At 44.2% G+C, this 19,330-nt stretch overlaps 1 protein-coding gene across 2 annotated transcripts in view; it reads right to left on the bottom strand.

The window, feature by feature from the left end:
• Window positions 1-19,330, bottom strand: part of SEC16B (SEC16 homolog B, endoplasmic reticulum export factor) — a 392,979-nt gene that overhangs the window by 177,500 nt on the left and 196,149 nt on the right. For both annotated transcript variants that reach the window (XM_077453184.1, XM_077453185.1), the window contains one exon: window positions 10,007-10,144. In XM_077453184.1, coding sequence (XP_077309310.1) covers window positions 10,007-10,144 — 138 coding nt within the window. The remainder of the gene's footprint in view (window positions 1-10,006; window positions 10,145-19,330) is intronic.

Below are 19,330 nucleotides of genomic sequence, written 5' to 3'. Positions count from 1 at the left end.
TGCTAATCACTAACACACAACCTGCTTGTTCCACAAAAGTTCTTATAAGGACTGGTAACTTGGTATAGGGTGCTACGGTACATAGGCTTGAGTGCGGTACAGTCTGCTGTTCTGTAAGGACCGCTATCGGTCCACAATAGATAGGGTTGACGTGCACCACTGCTGACCGCTGCCCTATACTGCAGCAGTCCTTCAGCGGTATAGGGACTGACGTACAGTCTGCTAAACACTAATACACAACCTGCTTGGTCCACAAAAGTTCTTATAAGGACTGGTAACTTGGTATAGGGTGCTACGGTACATAGGCTTGAGTGCGGTACAGTCTGCTGTTCTGTAAGGACCGCTATAGGTCCACAATAGATAGGGTTGACGTGCACCACTGCTGACCGCTCACCTATACTGCAGCAGTCCTTCAGCGGTATAGGGACTAAGAGTTTTGTCACAGGGTCATTTAAAAAATGACATGCAGAGGAAGAGGCAGGCCCTTCCGCAGGGGTGGTAGGGGTAGGGCAGGAGCAACAGGCTTGAGCCAAAGTGGGAAGTTGCAGAAGGTGCGTTCAATTACTTTAAAGGATGCACCAGACTTGGTTGAGTGGCTCGCTCAGCCTTACTCTTCTGCACCCTCCTCATCCTCTCGATCTGCACCCTCTTCTTCACTCTCTGCTATGTGCACCCCCAAAGACACTACCACCAACAACACGACCACCACCACCACCACCACATACCTTCCGCTTGAGTCACTGGAATTATTTTCCGATCCATATCAAGAGGACATTTCTGATGCGCAGCCACTCTTGGTATTGGATCAGGAAGAGGAGGTAGCAACAAGCGCTACTCAGCAGTCTGACGCCAGTACCCAGATCAGCCCAAGGAGGAGGTTGGTCCCCGGTGTTGCTGCCTACTCCGAGATCTCTACTTATAGCGGTGGGGAAGGTGACGTTGATGATGACGTGTCTAGTGATGTCACGTGGGTGCCCACAAGAGAGGAAGAGGAGGGGAGTTCAGAGGGAGATATGGACCAGCAGATAGGGAGGAGAAGCAGCAATGACTTACATTGCACAGCAGGGACAAAGCAGACTGCAAATGTATCAGGAGCGAGTCATCGACCATGTACGGTCACATCTGGCGCTCCCAGGACACCGGCACATGGCTCCGCAGTGTGGGCTTTTTTTAACGTGTCCGCTGCTGACAATAGCGTTGCCATCTGCAATCTTTGCAGTCAACGCGTTAGTCGCGGTAAGCCCAATACTCACCTAGGGACGACCGCCTTAAGAAGGCACATGAGCAGCCATCACCGAGCCCAGTGGGAGCAACGGAACACACAAAGCCACACTGCAGGCTCTCACCGTCCAGCCTCGTCTTCTACTTCTCCTTCTCCTCTCTCCTCACAATTGTCCTCCACTCCACCTTCCATCACGCCAAGCTCACATTTTTCTGCAAAAAGGCAGGCTTCCGTGGGCCTAATGTTTGAGCGTAAAAAAATGATGATGCCGGATAACCCTCTTGCCCAACGGTTGGCGGCTGGCTTGTCAGAACTCATAGCCCGCCAACTACTGCCATATAAACTGGTGGACTCGGAGGCCTTTCGCAAATTTGTGGCCATTGGAACACCACAATGGAAGGTCCCAGGAAGGAAGTATTTCTCAGAGAAGGGCATCCCAGAGCTATATGGCCATGTTCAGCGGCAAGTGAATGTATCTCTGGCACACAGTGTCGGTGCCAAGATACATCTGACCACAGACACGTGGTCTAGCAAACACGGGCAGGGAAGGTATATCAGTTTTACTGCCCACTGGGTGAACCTTCTGACGGCCGTCAAGCATGTAACCCGTGGCACCCGTGTAGATTTGGTTTTACCGCCACGGATTGCATGCAGGCCTGACTCTTCTTCTCCTCCTCCTACTCCATCCTCCTCCCTCTCCTCCTCAGCTGCCTCCTCCTTTTCCGCTGCTAGCGTCTCTTCCACTGCACCGCCCAAGCTCCCCAGAACCTATTCCACATGCCAGGTGAGACGTTGCCATGCCGTGCTGCGTCTGTTGTGCCTGGAAGCAAAGAGCCACACTGGCCCGGCACTCCTTTCAGCTTTGCGTTCACAGGCAGATGAGTGGCTAACACCGCTCAATTTGACAGTTGGTAAAGTGGTGTGTGACAACGGTGCCAATCTGCTTAGCGCATTGAAACAGGGCAAAATCACGCACGTGCCGTGCATGGCACACGTCTTAAACTTGGTCGTGCAGCGATTCCTTGTCAAATACCCTGGGGTCCAGGACATCTTGCGGCAGGCAAGGAAAATCTCGGCCCATTTCAGAAGATCTTACACGGCCATGGCTCGCCTTGCTGACATTCAGCGGCGACACCATCTGCCGGTCAGACGTCTTATTTGCGATTGCCCGACGCGATGGAACTCAACCTTCTATATGCTTGATAGGCTGCTCCAGCAGAAACGTGCAGTTAACGTCTACCTGTATGAACTCTGCGAAAGAAACGGTTCTGGGGAGCTGGGTTTTTTTTCACCGCGCCAGTGGCTGCTCATGCGCGACACATGCAGACTTCTGCGGCCATTTGAGGAGATCACCAAACTGGTCAGTCGCAGCCATGGCGCCATCAGTGACATGGTACCTTATGCCTTCTTTCTGGAGCGTGCATTGCGTCGTGTCATTGATCAGGCTGTGGAGGAGCAGGAGCGGGAAGATGAGGAAGTCGCAATGCTGGATGAATTCCCAGGGGGGGCTACTCTATCTGAGACAAGTCAACAACAGGAGTCTGATGAGGAGTCAGAGGAGGATGGTGCCGGGGCGGATGAGCAGGAGCAAGAAGAGCATGCTTTAAACCTTTCTGGGATCCCTGTTGTGCGAGGATGGGGAGAGGAGAATGAAGAGGACGACATTATCCTGGATGATGAGCAGGAGCCAGGCCACCACACCGCTTCCACTTTAGTGCAAATGGGGGCCTTCATGCTCCAGTGTTTTAATAGGGACCCCCGTATAAAAAGCATGAGGGTCAAGGACCAGTACTGGGTGGCAACGTACTTAGACCCCCGGTACAAACACAAAATGGCGGAAATGTTACCGCCGTCGCAGAGGGCTGTCAGAATGCAGCACTTCCAGGCCTTGCTTCGAGAAATGCTGCATTCTGCTTTTGCGTGCGCTGGCAGAGGAGCAATTCCCACTCCCAGAGAAGGATTTGCGGGTACCAATCCAACAGCGCCTGCAAGAAGAGGCCGGTTTGAAGATGTGTTGGTGACTTCGGATATGAGGTCATTCTTTCAGCCGACCCATCGACAGGTGTCATCCGGATCCAGCATCAGGGAACGCCTAGACCGTCAGGTGTCCGACTACATTGGGTTAACGGCCGATGTGGACGCTCTGAGGAGTGATGAACCCCTAGACTACTGGGTGGGCAGGCTTGACCTCTGGCCAGAGCTTGCCCAATTTGCAATCGAACTGTTGGCTTGCCCCTCATCCAGTGTCCTGTCCGAAAGGACGTTCAGCGCAGCAGGGGGGATTGTGACCGATAAGCGTACTCGCCTAGCTCACCACAGTGTTAACTACCTCACATTTCTAAAAATGAATGAGGCATGGATCTCGGAGGAATTCAACACATGTGACCAGTAGACCATGTATATGTCTATAAACTATTTTTTTAATCAAGCACACAGACCTTCTTAATTCATTTGGCTCACTTCCTTGACCCAAAAAAGCACACCGTACTATATGCCCCTACCCTCCTCTTTGAAGAGGTTGAGCGGTGTCATATTTCTACTGGGGCTGCTTATGATATCCCTGTGCTGTGCTGACTTCCTCCTGGGGGTTCTTATTATGAAGGGATCACACTATCCCTGTGCTGTGCTGACTTCCTCCTGGGGGTTCTTATTATGAGGGGATCACACCATCCCTGTGCTGTGCTGACTTCCTCCTGGGGCTGCTTACGGTGCTGCTGTCAGTGCTGTATGTCACGGTGCTGCTGTCAGCGCTGTATGTCACGGTGCTGCTGTCAGCGCTGTATGTCACGGTGCTGCTGTCAGCGCTGTATGTCACGGTGCTGCTGTCAGCGCTGTATGTCACGGTGCTGCTGTCAGCGCTGTATGTCACGGTGCTGCTGTCAGCGCTGTATGTCACGGTGCTGCTGTCAGCGCTGTATGTCACGGTGCTGCTGTCAGCGCTGTATGTCACGGTGCTGCTGTCAGCGCTGTATGTCACGGTGCTGCTGTCAGTGCTCTGTATTACGGTGCTGCTGTCAGATGCCTCTATCACGGTGCATGTGTCATTCCGGTATGTCACGCTGCTGGTGATCATCTCCTGCACCCTCTTCTTTGCCTACCCTGGTCCCTGACCTTCCCTCTCCTCCATTGCCTTCATTAGCTCCATAGTCCTGAATTGTTAGAACAATTTCCCAAATAAAATAAAAATGCTTGTAGTTATCGATCCCAAATTCACCTCATACATGTATTATGTCATTGTCCAGATGGTGGGACTACGTTTTACCCCCTAATAATTACCACGTGGCCGCAAATTCGACATGAAGGTTTGCAAAGTTCGCCTCCCATTGAAGTCAATGGGGCCCGCGGCGAACGGTCGGTTTCGCGAACGTTTGGGTCCGTTCGCATTTCGCGTTCGCGAAACGTCCCGTCGGAAGTTCGTCCATCACTACTGGTGAAGCTTCAATTATCTTCCCTAATGTTACATGACACATGGCACACTCTTAACCTGAGGACTTGTGGATGCGGCCATTATAAATATGGTGCTCTCCGACCATCACCCGATTACACTGACTTTACGATTCCTGCGGAAGGTTGAGTCCGCTAAGACGTGGAGATTGGATACTTCAACCCTTGCTGATCCTGGGGATCTGGAAACCATCAGACAGGTCCTTAGTGACTATTTTTGTCATAATGACACACCTGAGGTGTCGCCCATAACACAATGGGAGGCTCGTAAATGTGTCACCTGCTTGCTATAGCAGCTAGGAAAAAGAAAGCACTGATACTATCTCTTTCTAAAAACATAAATAAGCTGGAAGATGAACATAAACGATCCCAAGCTATCCAAGTAGCTACAGAGTTAGCAGACACGTGAGCCCTGTTGGTAGAGGAACTTTTAAAAAGGCGCAAATAGGCCACATATTGTACTGTCACAAAAAAAATTCTATGGGCAGGGCAAAAGGCCAGGTAAGCTTTTTGCTAGATTCACACAAAAACGTACTCTTGCCTTTATGGTCCACCACGTTACAGACCCATCTGAGACAATCTACTCCAAAAACAAAGACATTGCTCAAAAACTACTTTGCTTCTATAGCAAACTCTACAATCTTAGGGGGCAAGCCAGAGGCCTGTGGCAGATGGGACCCGTTCCCAATTAATACAGGACTTTCTTAGCAAATAAAGCCCTGGTCCCCTGCCAGAAAGCGACTGGATTGCGTTAAAAGCCCCATTGTCCTCTGAAGAATGGACAGAAGCCCTGAAAGCCACGAAACCGGGCAAAAGCCTGGGACCGGATGGATTCTCAGCTCAATACTATAAATGTTTTGCAAATCTTCTAGCGCCACGTTTCCTTAAAGCCTTTAACACGCTGGCTACTACCTCTTGCCCCTCAGACACCTTATGGGAAGCTTATATTTCAGTGATCACAGAAGAAAATAAGGATCCCACTAATGTGGCTATCAGCCAATTTCACTTAAACATGGACATCAACCTTTTCTCTAAAATCCTGGCAACCTGCCTAGCGTACCATGTTCCCGCCTGGGTAGGCTTGGATCATGTGGGTTTTGTCCCTGGCAGGGAAGCTAGGGACAACACCATTAAAGCTCTGAATTTACATCACTGCCTCACCTCTACACAACGGGAGGGATTTTTCCTGGCAATGGATGCGGAGAAGGCGTTCGATTGAGTAGCCTGGGACTACATGGAAGCGGTGTTAACAGCTCTTGGTATAGGGAGCTGTAGAGTGCTCTCATCGGTTCCCTTTATGTGAATTCACAAGCTAGAGTTTGAGTCAATGACCCCTTTCGGACGCCTTCCCCATTCCTAATGGCACTAGGCAGGGGTGTCCTCTTTCACTTTACTTTATATCCTTACACTTGAACTTCTACTACAGTGCATACAGGCTAATCCAAATATAAAAGGCATAGAGGTTCATCTAAGGGAATACAAGATTGCAGCCTTTGTGGATGACATCCTGCTCTTTCTTTCCTCACCACTGACGTCCCTACCCAACCTTATGCCTGTCCTAGATCATTTTAATCACATTTCAAATCTAAAAATCAATCTCTCAAAATCATTTGCACTAAATAATTCTCTACCAAATGATCTCGTGCAGCAATGTCAAACAAATTTCCCATTCAAATAAGAAACAATGGTGATCACCTACCTGGGTATCCTACTTCCTGGAAAGCTAGCAACATTGTACAATAAACATTTCTTATCCGAATTGAAAGTTATACAACAGGATCGCCTTACGTGGGATGTGCCCACCCTATCTTGGTCTAGACAGGCCTCTATCTTAAAGATGGCGGTTTTACCCCGCCTATTATACAAAATGCAGATGGTCCCGATCCGCTTACCGCCCTCCTTTTTTACCGCCTACAGGAAGATATGTAGATCTTTCAGGTGGGGGATAACATCGCCTCGCATCAGATGGGCGAAGCTAGTACTACCAAAAGCTAAAGGCGGTATTGGTCTCCCTGACCTACAATGATATTACTGAAAAGTCCACATGACTAGGGTGGAGAGTTGGAGAGTGCACGCCCATTGCAAAAGCTGGGTAAATCTCGAGCAACAGATTGCGGAATCTGGCCTTGATACCCTGGGTCTCTAAACAACATGTGCCACCTAACCTCCATGTGCATCCCCTTACTGGGGCAACTCTCCAGGCATTTGATAGGGTATGTAAAGTCCATGCACTGTCGGCCATGGAATGCCCAACCACCCCCATTAGAGATAATCCAGACTTCCCTGGATTGGCGACCACCTACCTATTAAAGGAATGGCTACACGCACAGATGCAGTTAAAACATTTTTTCCACAGAGGCAAGTTTCTACGGCTACAGGATCTGCCTGCGTTGTCTAACGCTAAGTCCTTTCCCTCTTGGTTCTATAGGCAACTAAAACACTTTCTAGAGTCCCAGCGAAAAGAGAAAAATACACGAAAGCTCCTACAGTGTTCGAATCTCTGTGTGCAAGCTCTTCGCCCACAGAGTCATGTGATCTCAGCCCTATATGCCTCCATGTTTGGGGAGCCGTATGTATCTATGCCCTCAGATCATGCATTCTGGGAATCAGCATTGGGATGGAGATAGGGACGCTAACTGGGATTGCATTCATCTGTTTATCCACAAAGGTTTCCTCAATCTAAATACACAGGAAAATGGGTATAAGCTTAAAACTAGATGGCATAAGATCCCAGAGTTGCTTCAGAGGATCTTTCAGACGGTGCCGGAACATTGCTGACATTGCACAACGGACATAGGCACTTTTCTCAACATCTGGTGGACGTGCCCACTGATTCAACCGTATTGGCGTAAGGTACATGAGGTGATGACGGCTATCTCTTCGCTCCCATTGGAGTTTTCACCGGCACAATACCTCCTTCATCTTTGAAATATCCCCCAAAAAAGATACTTTAAATCGATAGCAATGCATCTGATAAATGCTGCTAGGCTTTGTATACCGGTGCATTGGAAGTCCACATTGTCTCCCTCACTAAAAGAATGTGCACTATGTATTGACTGCATATCGACGATGGAGGAGCTGATATTCACTTTGCAAGATAAAATCTCTAGCTTTTTAGCTATTTGGGAGACGTGGATCACTTCAGGCAATGTATGTTGGTCTAAAAATCTGTTATTGGCTGTTTAGCTAGATTTTTGTACCAACATACATTGCCTGAAGGGCTTTTTCTGATCCCTGAGCAGCTGTTTGGTTCTACTTGTTTTTAACCATACTGCTGATTGCCTTAAACTCCTGAAGAAGCGCACAGCGCGCAACATGTGGAGTAAGCCAAAATACATTACGCCACAACTCTACAATACATCAAGCACGCCGCGTCAACCTTACCGTATAAAATGAGTTCCATTTCTATTCAGTGCGCTAGTTTGATTTAAGAGTGATGATTACTATATATACAGGCAGTATACTTAGCGTGAATTTTAAGCATTATTGTTTGAATAAATTTATAATATGCTTCAAAGATATTCTATTTTAAATTGTGCACTGGTTTGCCTTGAAAGTCCAGGTTCTATGTTCTATTATCAATTCCCAATTCATTTAGGATGCAGCACATGCACCCAATTTTGTATCCTTGTGGTGATACAAGGTTATTTTATCTAAAATGGGTAGACATAAAAATAAATTTGTCAATGGTAATGCACAAGGTGTTTGTGCTCTCCGGTGTGTTTTCTGTCGTGTATTGAAGATTTCCCATCCTGAGGAGGGCTACACCCCAAAGAGGCCTTGCATATTGAAGCACTGTGAAAGTAAAAACCCCTGCATCTAGCGCTGGAGTGTTTTTGAGAGTTTTGGTAGCCTTAGATGTCTAGGGTCAGCATTAAGGGAGAAGTATGGCCAAAGCTATTTCAGCTATACTTCACCTGTAGATAACAGGAGTGCACTTCGATCTGCACTCCTGTGACTGGTTTTCACCAGATAGCAGGTTAAAGTCCGTTGTCAGTTGATGTTACTCAGCCGCTCCAGGTGCTGGATCAATCCTGACTTTACAGTTGGGATCCACCCAGATGCCTGCACCGGCACCTGGCTCAGCCTCTCAGCGAACCGCTGGGAGATTGAGCCAACTGCCCCCGCCCCCTCCACAGACCGATACTTCAGTTAGCCCTGGACTGACAGTCATTGACTCTCTGCAGGCTGAAGACCAAGCGCTAAGCGATCAGCTGTGTTTGATCACGCAGCTCTCATTCTTAGAGGCAGCGATGGACAGCTGCAGCCGGGATCAGTGCTTCAGCCATTTAGGAGAGTATGTATGTTTTTTTTTTTTTTTTTAAAGTCATACTTCTCTTTCAATCAAAGGATTTAGTCATTTATTCTGAGTAAACAAATTTCTTGGTGCATTAAAAGTGTCATAAAGCAAATGATTCCGGGCGGCTGTATTTTCAAGAAGCCTCTTTATTGAAGCTGTGACAGGTGGTTAACAGAAGGAGCAGGAGACAAGGAGGTAGACGCGTTTCGTACAAATATTAGCACTTAGTCATTACCAGGTGACTAAGCGCTAATATTTGCGCAAAACGCGTTACCTCCTTGTTTCCTGTTCCATCTGTTAACCACCTGTCACATGAGCTTTAATAAAGAGGAGTTTTGGAAGTGCATCTGTCCAGAGTAATTTGCTTTACGACACACAGCATGCAAGCTTGGCTCCCACCCAACTAGTGTGTGTGGATATTAACTGGAGACTCAATTTCTTTGGCGCATTAAAAGTGTGTTGGAGGAACTAAATTCCTTGTGGTTGCTGTGTCTCGTGCAACGTGTTGGAAAACCAACCTGAACCTATAACAGCTGATTAATATCTTTGTAGTTACCAGTGTATATTGCCTATATGGCCATTATGAATGCAGTACATGCAGTATGAACACATAAAGGGAAACACACTCTGGAGACCAGAAGCAATCATTTCCCATTCTTAAGTGAAAATGCTGGTTCTTCAGCTGGAAGCGTTAAACACATTTTACTGCAGGCCATTTGAGAAGAGAAGTCATTAATGATTAATGTTTATTCCCAGAAGTTTTATGTCAACAGGGAAATGGTAGAATTTCTGCTTAAAATGTGCAGGCAGTTTCCATCCAAAATAATGTTTAGCTTTAAAGGAGCTTGGCTTTTATTATATATTTGGAGAAGAGCAGATGGCCTGTTTTCTACAGTTAACTCCCATTGACAGCAATAGAAATAAAGAAGAGGGAAAGTGCCATATCAGCTTTTCTGCTTGTACAGTATAAGGGCTATAATCTCCAGAGCCAGATTGCTGGTGCTTGGATATCTAAGGATGTCTGCAAGAGCCTGAGTCACCTTGATTAACTCTGATATCAGCACTGAAGATCCTGAGCCGGAGGAGAGGAGGGCATAGGCAATGCATTCGCAGTAATGAAGGGCTAGGGATGTCAAGCCATAATCCAGCAGTCGAGTGGCATATAGGAATTTATACACCTGCAAGATGAAAGACAACAGCATTAAGTATTATTGTCTGACTAAGGTGCTTTGCTTTCTTCCAATTATCATAAAATGGCCTTCAATAAGGTGGCACAAACTATTGTACTGGTGCGTTAAGTACAGTAACCCTCAGTAGCCAATGAGAATTCATCATTTACTGATCCAACAGCAGTAAATGGAACTCCTACCACATTTATTTCATTTTATTACAGGTACTTTTATAGCGTTGTCAATTTATGCAGCACTTTACATATTTATTATACAATTGCCTTAGTCCCTGACCTCAAGTAGCTTACAGTCTAAGGCCCCTAATTCACATCTGTACATACTAGGGCTAATTTAGACATCAGCCAATTAACCTACCAGCATGTCTTTGGAATGTGTGAGGAAACCCACGCATTGGGGGTTATTTACTAAAGGAAAATCCACTTTGCACTGCAAGCGCACTTGAAAGTACACTTGGAAGTAAAGTTGCTGTAGATCTGAGGGGGACATGCAAGGAAAATAAAAAATAGCATTTTAGCTTGCACATGATTGGATGATAAAATCAGCAGAGCTTCCCTCATTTCAGATCTACCCCTTAGATTTAGAGCGACTGCACTTCCAAGTGCACTTGCAGTGCAAAGTGGATTTGCCTTTCGTAAATAACCCCCACTGAGAACTTGCAAACTCTTTGCAGGTAGTGCCATGGTTGTGATGTAGCCTCCCTGGTGGTATTCCCGAGTCTGGGTCGGGGTGAAATTTAATTACCATAAGCGGTATTCCCGAGCCAGACTCAGGATCGCATCGCTGGATCCATGTAGGGGTTTACTTACCTTGTCCCCTGAAACCAGCGATGTCTCCCCGCTGTGATCAGCGAGCCCCCGTGTCTCGCCTGATCTGTGACAGCGCAAAGCTCCATTCCCTGCGAGCGTTGTGACGCACAGGTATTGAGTTCGGCGCCAAATTCAAAAAGTAAAAAACACAGTATAGATACAGTATATTGTAATCTTACAGATTACAGTACTGTATCAAATAATTACACCTCCCCTTTGTCCCTAGTGGTTTGCCCAGTGTCCTGCATGGTTTTATATTATAAATACTGTTCTTTATGCCAGGAAACTGGAGCTTGTCCATAGCAACCAAAAAATGTCAGTTTACATCAAAAGTGGTTATAGACCAGCTGGAAAACAGCAATAATAAATTAATTTGTGGTGAACTTCGTCATCAAACACTAAAAGTAACAACAGCGACAATTCTACAACTCAGCATATTTCAGTGTGTTTGATTTGATTACATTATTGAATCATTTTTATTATTATTTGTTATAATTATTTATAGTTATTTATTTTATTTATTTATATATATATATATATATATATATATATATATATATATATATATATATATATATATATATATATAACAATTATAATATTATAATATTATATTATAATTTATAATTTCATATTTCAAATTTTATCATACCCAGGATGTCTATTAGACTCTTGCTTGGACGGATTTAAGTGAATTATTTCTAAGAATTACAGGCCTACAATATTTGTGGCCAAATTTCCATGCCAAATAATGGTACCGCTTTCAGCACCTAAAATCTGAAATAATCATACCGCCAGGGAGGTTAAACCAGCGACCTTAGTTGCTGCTAGGGAGAAGTGCTAACCACTTAGACCACTTTCCCACTGGGGCCGCGGCCGCCTTTCAGACGCTAGCGGGGCGCTTTTAACCCCAAAGAAGGGGTTAAAAACTCCTGCTTTGCGGCTCATCCAAAACTCTTTTCAGGCGATTCGGAAGTGCTGCCCATGCATTGCAATGTGCAGGAGCGTTTTGGGAGTGATGTATATAGCGCACTCAACCCACCCCAAAGATGCTTCTTGCCGAACGTCCCATGCACATACCGCCTGGGTGTGAAGGCACCTATTGCAGATGGGAGGCAGTTTTCAGGTGCTTTACAGGTGCTATTTCTAACGCTAAAAACCTGAAAACTGCCTCAGTGTGAAAGGGATCTTAGCCACTGTGCTACCCTTGAACATCACCCTTACTTTTTTGCAATACCTTAGAGAATATGACTATGAAGAGAAGGGAGGCAGCACAACTGCTGGCTGAATTAGGATACTGCAAACAATACTGGCTCAGCAGAGCTGCTAGTTTCATCAAAAATTATGCAAAACAGAATAAGGTAGTCTTATAGCTAAGCGCACTTAGGGGGTTATTTACGAAAGGCAAATCCACTTTGCACTGAAAGTGCACTTGGAAGCGCAGTTGCTCTAAATCTAAGGGGTAGATCTGAAATGAGTGGAAGCTCTGCTGATTTTATCATCCAATTATGTGCAAGCTAAAATTATGGGTTTTTTTTTCCTTGCATGTCCCCCTCGGATATACAGCGACTTTACTTCCAAGTGCACTTACAGTGCAAAGTGGATTTTCCTTTAGTAAATAACCCCCATTGTCTTAAAGTGTTACTAAAACCACAACAATAAAATCAGTCTGAATATGCAGTAAAGCATTCTTGTTATATTCACTGCGGAACCCAAGGAGTTAAACCTCTGAATTGTGTAAAAAAAGCTGTTTGCTCCTGTCTTCTCTGATCCGGACCTTCTTCCACAGTCCCCAATGGGAACACTCTACACATGCTCAATTTGGTGTATATTGCTAGAGAATTTTTTTTTCTTAGGAGGGTACCTGTGATTGGCACAGGAACAATCAGCACTGTCCAGACAGAGGGTCATGGGCCCTGTAGCCTCATAGGACTGTCAGAAGAGAATAGAAATTCCTACAAGCTTTAACCAGACACTGATAGAAGTCAAAAGACTTGTATTTACTGCTGATGAGAAAGGGTATTTAGCAGTTTACATATACTAAAATAATTGCATTTCCATGTCCTGTGTAGTGTGGGAGACCAAATATAGTGAATGCAGGGTCCTGGGTTTAGGAACACTTTAAAGCTGAACTCTAAGCCCGCAGCTTCATGCACAACGTATATATAAATATGGAGACTGTTTTACTTGCCTAATGATTTGTAAATGTATGCTGTCAGTTCTTTAATCCAAACATGCCTGCCAGACAGCAAATCCAGGACCTCCACTGCAGCAGCACATATTGATCACTGCCCAAATACATTTTCAGTATGCTAATTGGACAATGTAGGATCAGCAGCACATTGAGTATTAACTGTTCTTATCATGTCAGAGCATTTATCAAATGTATTCATATCCCCCTTTTGTTCAGCTCTAATGTTCCCATACACAGGCTCCTAGGCAAGAGTCAGGCGTTTAGAGCCCCTTTATTTCTCTGCTCTGTTGCTGTGCGTTATTGCATGCACATTAACATGAGTCATGTGTTAATGTGAATTGCAAATAGGCAGCCCATTCATTTTGAAGGGGCTGGCAATGCTTTTTAACCTCCCTGGCGGTACGATTATTTCGGATTTTAGGTGCTAAAAGCGGTACCATTATTTTGCATGAAAATTTGGCGTTTTATATTGTAGTCCTGCAATTCTTAGGAATAACTCTCTTAAATCTGTCCAAACCAGAGTCTAGCAAACATCCCGGGTATGATAAAGTTTGAAAAATGAAATCATAAATTATAATATAATAAATAATTATAAATAATTGTACCAAATAATAATATAACAATAATAAAAATTATTCAATAATGTAATCAAATCAAAAACACTGAAATTTGCTCAGTTGCAGAATTGTCACTGTCATTACTTTTCAGTATTTGATGACGATCTCCCCACAAATCGCTATCGCTCAATTCTGCGAGTGATTCTAATTTATTATCGCTGTTTTCTAGCTGGTCTAAAATCATTTTTGATGTACAGTGACAGTTTTGGTTGCTATGGGCAATCTCCAGTTTCCAGGCATAAAGAACAGTTTTTATTATATAAAACTGCATGCAGGACACTGGACAGACCACTAGGGACAAAGGGGATGTGAAATATTTACATACAGCAATGTAATCTGTAAGATTACATTATACTGTATGTTTACTGTTTGTTTCACCTTTTGAATTTGGCGCCGATCTCCGTGCCCGTGCGTCGCAACGCTCGCAGGGCACGGAGATCGGTGATGTAATGCATCGAGCGAGACATGGCTCGCTCGTACAGCGGGGAGACAACGCTGGATCCGAGGGAGAAGGTAAGTAATCCTCCTCCTGGATCCAGCGATGCAGTCCCGAGTCTGACTCGGGGATACCGCTCTTGGTATAAAAAATCCACCCCGAGTCAGACTCGGGAATACCGTCAGGGGGGTTAAGAAACCAATAAAATTCCTAAACTAATCTTTGTAACGCAGTGCATCATATTGCATGGCATAAGTTGCCGGCACTGTACTTGTACGTTGGGGTGAGTGGTTAGCTAGCATAACATATTTGAAATTTCGAATAAGTTTACTTTAAAAGTATTATGCTGTAAATATCTCATGCAGACTTCTCAAATAATTCCAGCCAAAAGCACGGAAAACTGAAAAAACTCCCCCAAAATGATATATACAATTGTGCTTATTAGTATATTATAATATATTGGTGAATTTAATGTGATATTAATCCCAAAAATTGAATATATTGCAGCTTACCAATCATTTGATGTGATGGCTGCATTCGTTTTCTTAGGCCTTTTCCCCTCTGTTTTCAACTAGTGACCGGGCCAGTAGCGCATCTCCTGCATTAGCGTGCCCCCACTCTGGATGAAGGAGTACAGGGGCACCCTTGGACAGCAGCATTGTCAGTCTGGGGGGGGGGGGTTGTTAGATGTACTGGTAGATTTAGAGACCAACACAATGGGGGTTATTTACGAAAGGCAAATCTACTTTGCAATAAAATTGCACTTGGAGATGCAGTCACTGTAAATCTGAGGGGTAGATCTGAAATGAGGGGAAGCTCTGCTGATTTTATTATCCAATCATGTGCAAGCTAAAATTCAGTTTTTTATTTTTCTTGCATGTACCCCTCGGATCTACAGCGACTGCACTTCCAACTGCACTTTCAGTGCAATTTCAAGTGCACTTTGCACTTGTAGTTTGCACTTACTGTATAGTGCAAAGTGGGTTTGCCTTTTCGTAAATAACCCCCATTGAAGCCAAACTCCAGCTAAAATTTTATAAGAAGTTAATGAAAACATTTTTCTTTTCATTTTAGAATAAGGATTTTACATAAACACCCCCCTCAGTGTTAAATGGTTTAACTCATCCTTGTAAACTGATATATCTGGAAGAGAGTTTGTTCTTTTGAAAAACAACAGACCTACTGACTGGATCAGATGAAACCAGTCCAACTAGCTCCCTTATTGTTGCTCTCCCTGTAAAATCTGGTCGTGTTTAGAAATACAGTATAACAATACTCTAATAACTAATGCCGCGTACACGCGGTTGGACTTTCCAGCAGAAAAGATCCGACTGAATCATTTCATTGGATATTCGGATCGTGTGTGGGCTTCATCTGACTTTTTTTTTCAAAAATTCTGACGGACCTAGAAATAGAACATGTTTTAAATCTTTCCGACGGAATCAATTCCTATCGGGAAAACCGTTTGTTTACAACAAAAAAAAAACAGAACGATGGACTATTTCGGTACCAGTGAGGAACTCATATACAATATCATTTTAACAAATTTATTAGAAAATGTAGTTTAAACTATGGTTATGGTGATGATAAAGGAATTTACACACTTACGTGGGGCATATTCCTAATGATTTCTCCTTCTCTCCCTTTTTAATTTAAGGTTCTCCAGATTTAAGTCTATAGACCTGTGGTTCTGAAGAAGCTGTCTGCGAAACGCGTTAACCACTTGTCTTTGACATATATTGTAACTGGAATTTCTGTAATCTGCGAGAACATCCTTCATGTTTTTAAATGTTTATATACAGATAGTTTTTCGAATAAATTTGTTAAAATTATATTGTATATGAGTTCCTCACTGGTACCGAAATAGTCCGTCATTCTGGTTGTTTTTGTTGTAAGTAATATTTGGGATGGGGGACACCCATAGCCTTCCTTTTTATATATTTGAAAACCGTTTGTTTGTGCGCTATTCCGACGGACCGAAAATGACACAAGGGCAGCTATTGGCTACTGGCTATTGAACTTCCTTTTTCTAATCCCGTCGCACGTCACCGCGTTCTAAATGAACGGACTTTGGTGTGATCGTGTGTAGGCAAGTTCGTTTCAGGGGAACTCCATCGGAAAGACCATAAAAACGGTTGTACGCGGCATAAGAAGTGTACACAGAGTAGCAAAGCTGCCTCCTTCAGCTTCACCACCCCGGCCTTACCTTGAAGAAGTCTAATGATTCCCTGGAGATGCTATCAGCTCTGTCTCCATGGCTGACAGCATCTCCAGGGAGCCAGACCCTGACATGATGACGTCTCTACTTAAATAACCAGAGAGGTCAGGATAAAAAGGTTGACAATGGGGCTATGAATTCAGCAGTGCTGTGTTACCATCGATGGCCCCCCCACAAGACGTAAAGCATTGTCGCAATCATTAGCAGGATCAAATAAATGCTATGTACACATTGTAAAACTTTCCATGATATTGTAGTTAATTTTAAAGTGAAAAGAGCATGTATAGGAAGCAATCTTATTTTTTATTTCTCTGGAGCAGAGTTCTACTTTAAATGCTTTATATTCTTGTTTGACTGCAATGTTCCTTAAATTTAAGAACATCTTTTGCACAGATGTCAGAAATAAACAATTGTCTTTTTTTTTTACTAGCAGACCAAAAAATATCTATGAAAATTGTATGAAGATTAAGTTAAAGCCTGTAAGGGAGTTTTTAAATCTCCCTACAGGAGCAACAGCAGAAAGGTATTTTTGCGCTGTGTGTGTCTAAATATTGCAGTGTAAAAGCATATCAAAATATCAAACATGGTTACATTTGTTACGATGTCCTTTGCCAGTCTGGCTGCAGATGAGCGCTCTAGCTGATTATATATATATATATATATATATATATATATATATATATATATATATATATATATATATATATAAAATCTGTTATATTACCTGTTCTGTGCAATGGTATTGTACAGAGCAGCTCCATGCCTCCTTTTCTGGGGTTCCCCGCCAGTGCTCTTGCATACCTCCCAACATTTTGAAATGGGAATGTGGGACACCTACTACCAAATGTATGCAGGCATAGGACACGCCCCCCTGTCACACCCCCTTAAAAGGAGAAGTAACCCCAAAAAAGGTTAATCAAATCCACAAGGTTTTTTTTTTACTGATACTATTCCTTTATATATGCTTTTAAAATGTACAAATTCAGCAATTTAGAATTTGGATGAAAGGTTTAGATCTGGGAAACATTTTTTGAAAGATAAAAAAGTGCATTTTATATACAACTATATAGATCAGACCAAAATGATGGACGAATGAGGGGGGAAGAGGGACAGAGGGACATTGTTCCAAATCAGGGACAGTCCCTCAAAATCAGGGACAGTTGGGAGCTATGCTCTTGGCTCCTTCTCTTCTGTATATGCCCCATAGCAAATCGCTTGCTCAGCCCTGCTCCCTCCCCAAAGAATTTGATTGACAGCAGCAGAAGTCAATGGGGGTTATTTACGAAAGACAAATCTACTTTGCACTGCAAGTGCACTTGGAAGTAAAGTCGCTGTAGATCAGAGAGGAGAATAAAAAACAGCATTGTAGTTTGCACATGATTGGATGATAAAATCAGCAGAGCTTCCACTCATTTCAGATCTACCTCTTAGATTTAGAGCAACTGCACTTCCAAGTGCACTTTCAGTGCAAAGTGGATTTGCCTTTCGTAAATAACCCCCAATGTCTCCCACTGCGTCCTGTTAGGAGAAGAACACAGACCAGTGCTGCTGCAGATGGATGGATGGATCGAGATAGCACTTGACGGCAGGGGGGGGGGGGGTGTGGGGGGTTGGGGGGTCGCAATACACCTACTAGAATATTTTTTACCTAAATGCGGGGAATGCATTAAGGTAAAAATGTCTTGCCCAAAACCACTATAAGTACTGACCCCTAAGCCACTGTGCTGCCTAAGGTTTATGGTTTTGTTCCCTTGTTTGGGTCCCTGTAGTCATAGTGACATTTCCTGATAATTTATTTATCTCTAGGGTTGGGCGGTTGCGTTAAAGCCAGCATTGGGGGTTGTTGGTAAATTTGTTTCAGTCTTTCATCTCCGGTTATGATGGGTTGCAGCTCAGTGATTATCGTTATGCTACATTTTATGTGGTTACTAGAGATACAAGGCTGTTTTTTTTTTTATTTTTTACACTTTTCAGTAGTCACATACAATCCAGCACTAGAAAGGATGAGAAAGATAATCAAAGAGCTGCAACCCATCATAACAGAGGATAAAATGCTTAAAGAAATCTCCTAACATCCCCCCCAATGCTGGCCTTCAAGCAATCACCCAACCTCAGATATAAACTAATCAGAAGGAAACGTTATTCTGATCACAGGGAAGCAAACAAGGGAACAAAGCCTTTGCAACAATAAAAGCTACAAACTGCAGACACAGCAACCCATCAAAAAGTGTCACACAAAAAGAACCGTCAGTGTAACTGGATCATACATCGGCACCTCCGGTAGTGCGGTGTACCTCGTTCATTTAAATAAGTGTACCCAGGGATGCTACATTGGTGAAATAGGACAGGCATTACAAAAATAATGATTCTACATAGACACATCATAAAAATGTAGCACGCCCCACATAGGAGCTGCAGATGAACAGAGATCCCCCACTCCTGCACAGCCAGGCACACCGCATCTTCACAGGCACACAAAGTCAAAAAACAGTCCGTAGCTTTGTTAGCTTTGTTCTTGTTGTTTATTAGGGGGTTAACAACTTGGATGGAGATAGGGAGTTAATGGGATGCCCACTTTATTTTAACAAGAACCTCAGGGACAACTTTCCTCCTGCACACACTTTGTTCCTTTCCTGCACAACTTCTGCAGATTCACTCCTGATGGGACTGACTTGTCAGTTTAGTAACAGCCCGAAACGCACAGTCCCTCAGAATAGCACATGTGGGGTGAAACAGTGTGTAACCTTTCCTTCTGCTTCCTCTGTGGCCACTGATCCCAGTACCACTGGTTCAGGAAATGCTAGCCCATCTGGCTGCAGCTGCCTCTACACCAGTCCACCTGGCTGACTCTTCACCAGCCCACCCGGCTACCTCGTCACCAGCCCACCCAGCTGACTCTCTGG

The sequence above is a fragment of the Lithobates pipiens genome, unplaced genomic scaffold, assembly GCF_037356315.1.
Source record: "Lithobates pipiens isolate NorthernLeopardFrog02 unplaced genomic scaffold, aLitPip1_a1.2 Scaffold_23, whole genome shotgun sequence".
Classification (NCBI taxonomy): domain Eukaryota; kingdom Metazoa; phylum Chordata; class Amphibia; order Anura; family Ranidae; genus Lithobates; species Lithobates pipiens.
Note: the sequence above shows the minus strand (reverse complement) of the source record. Positions and strands in the feature narration are given on the sequence as shown.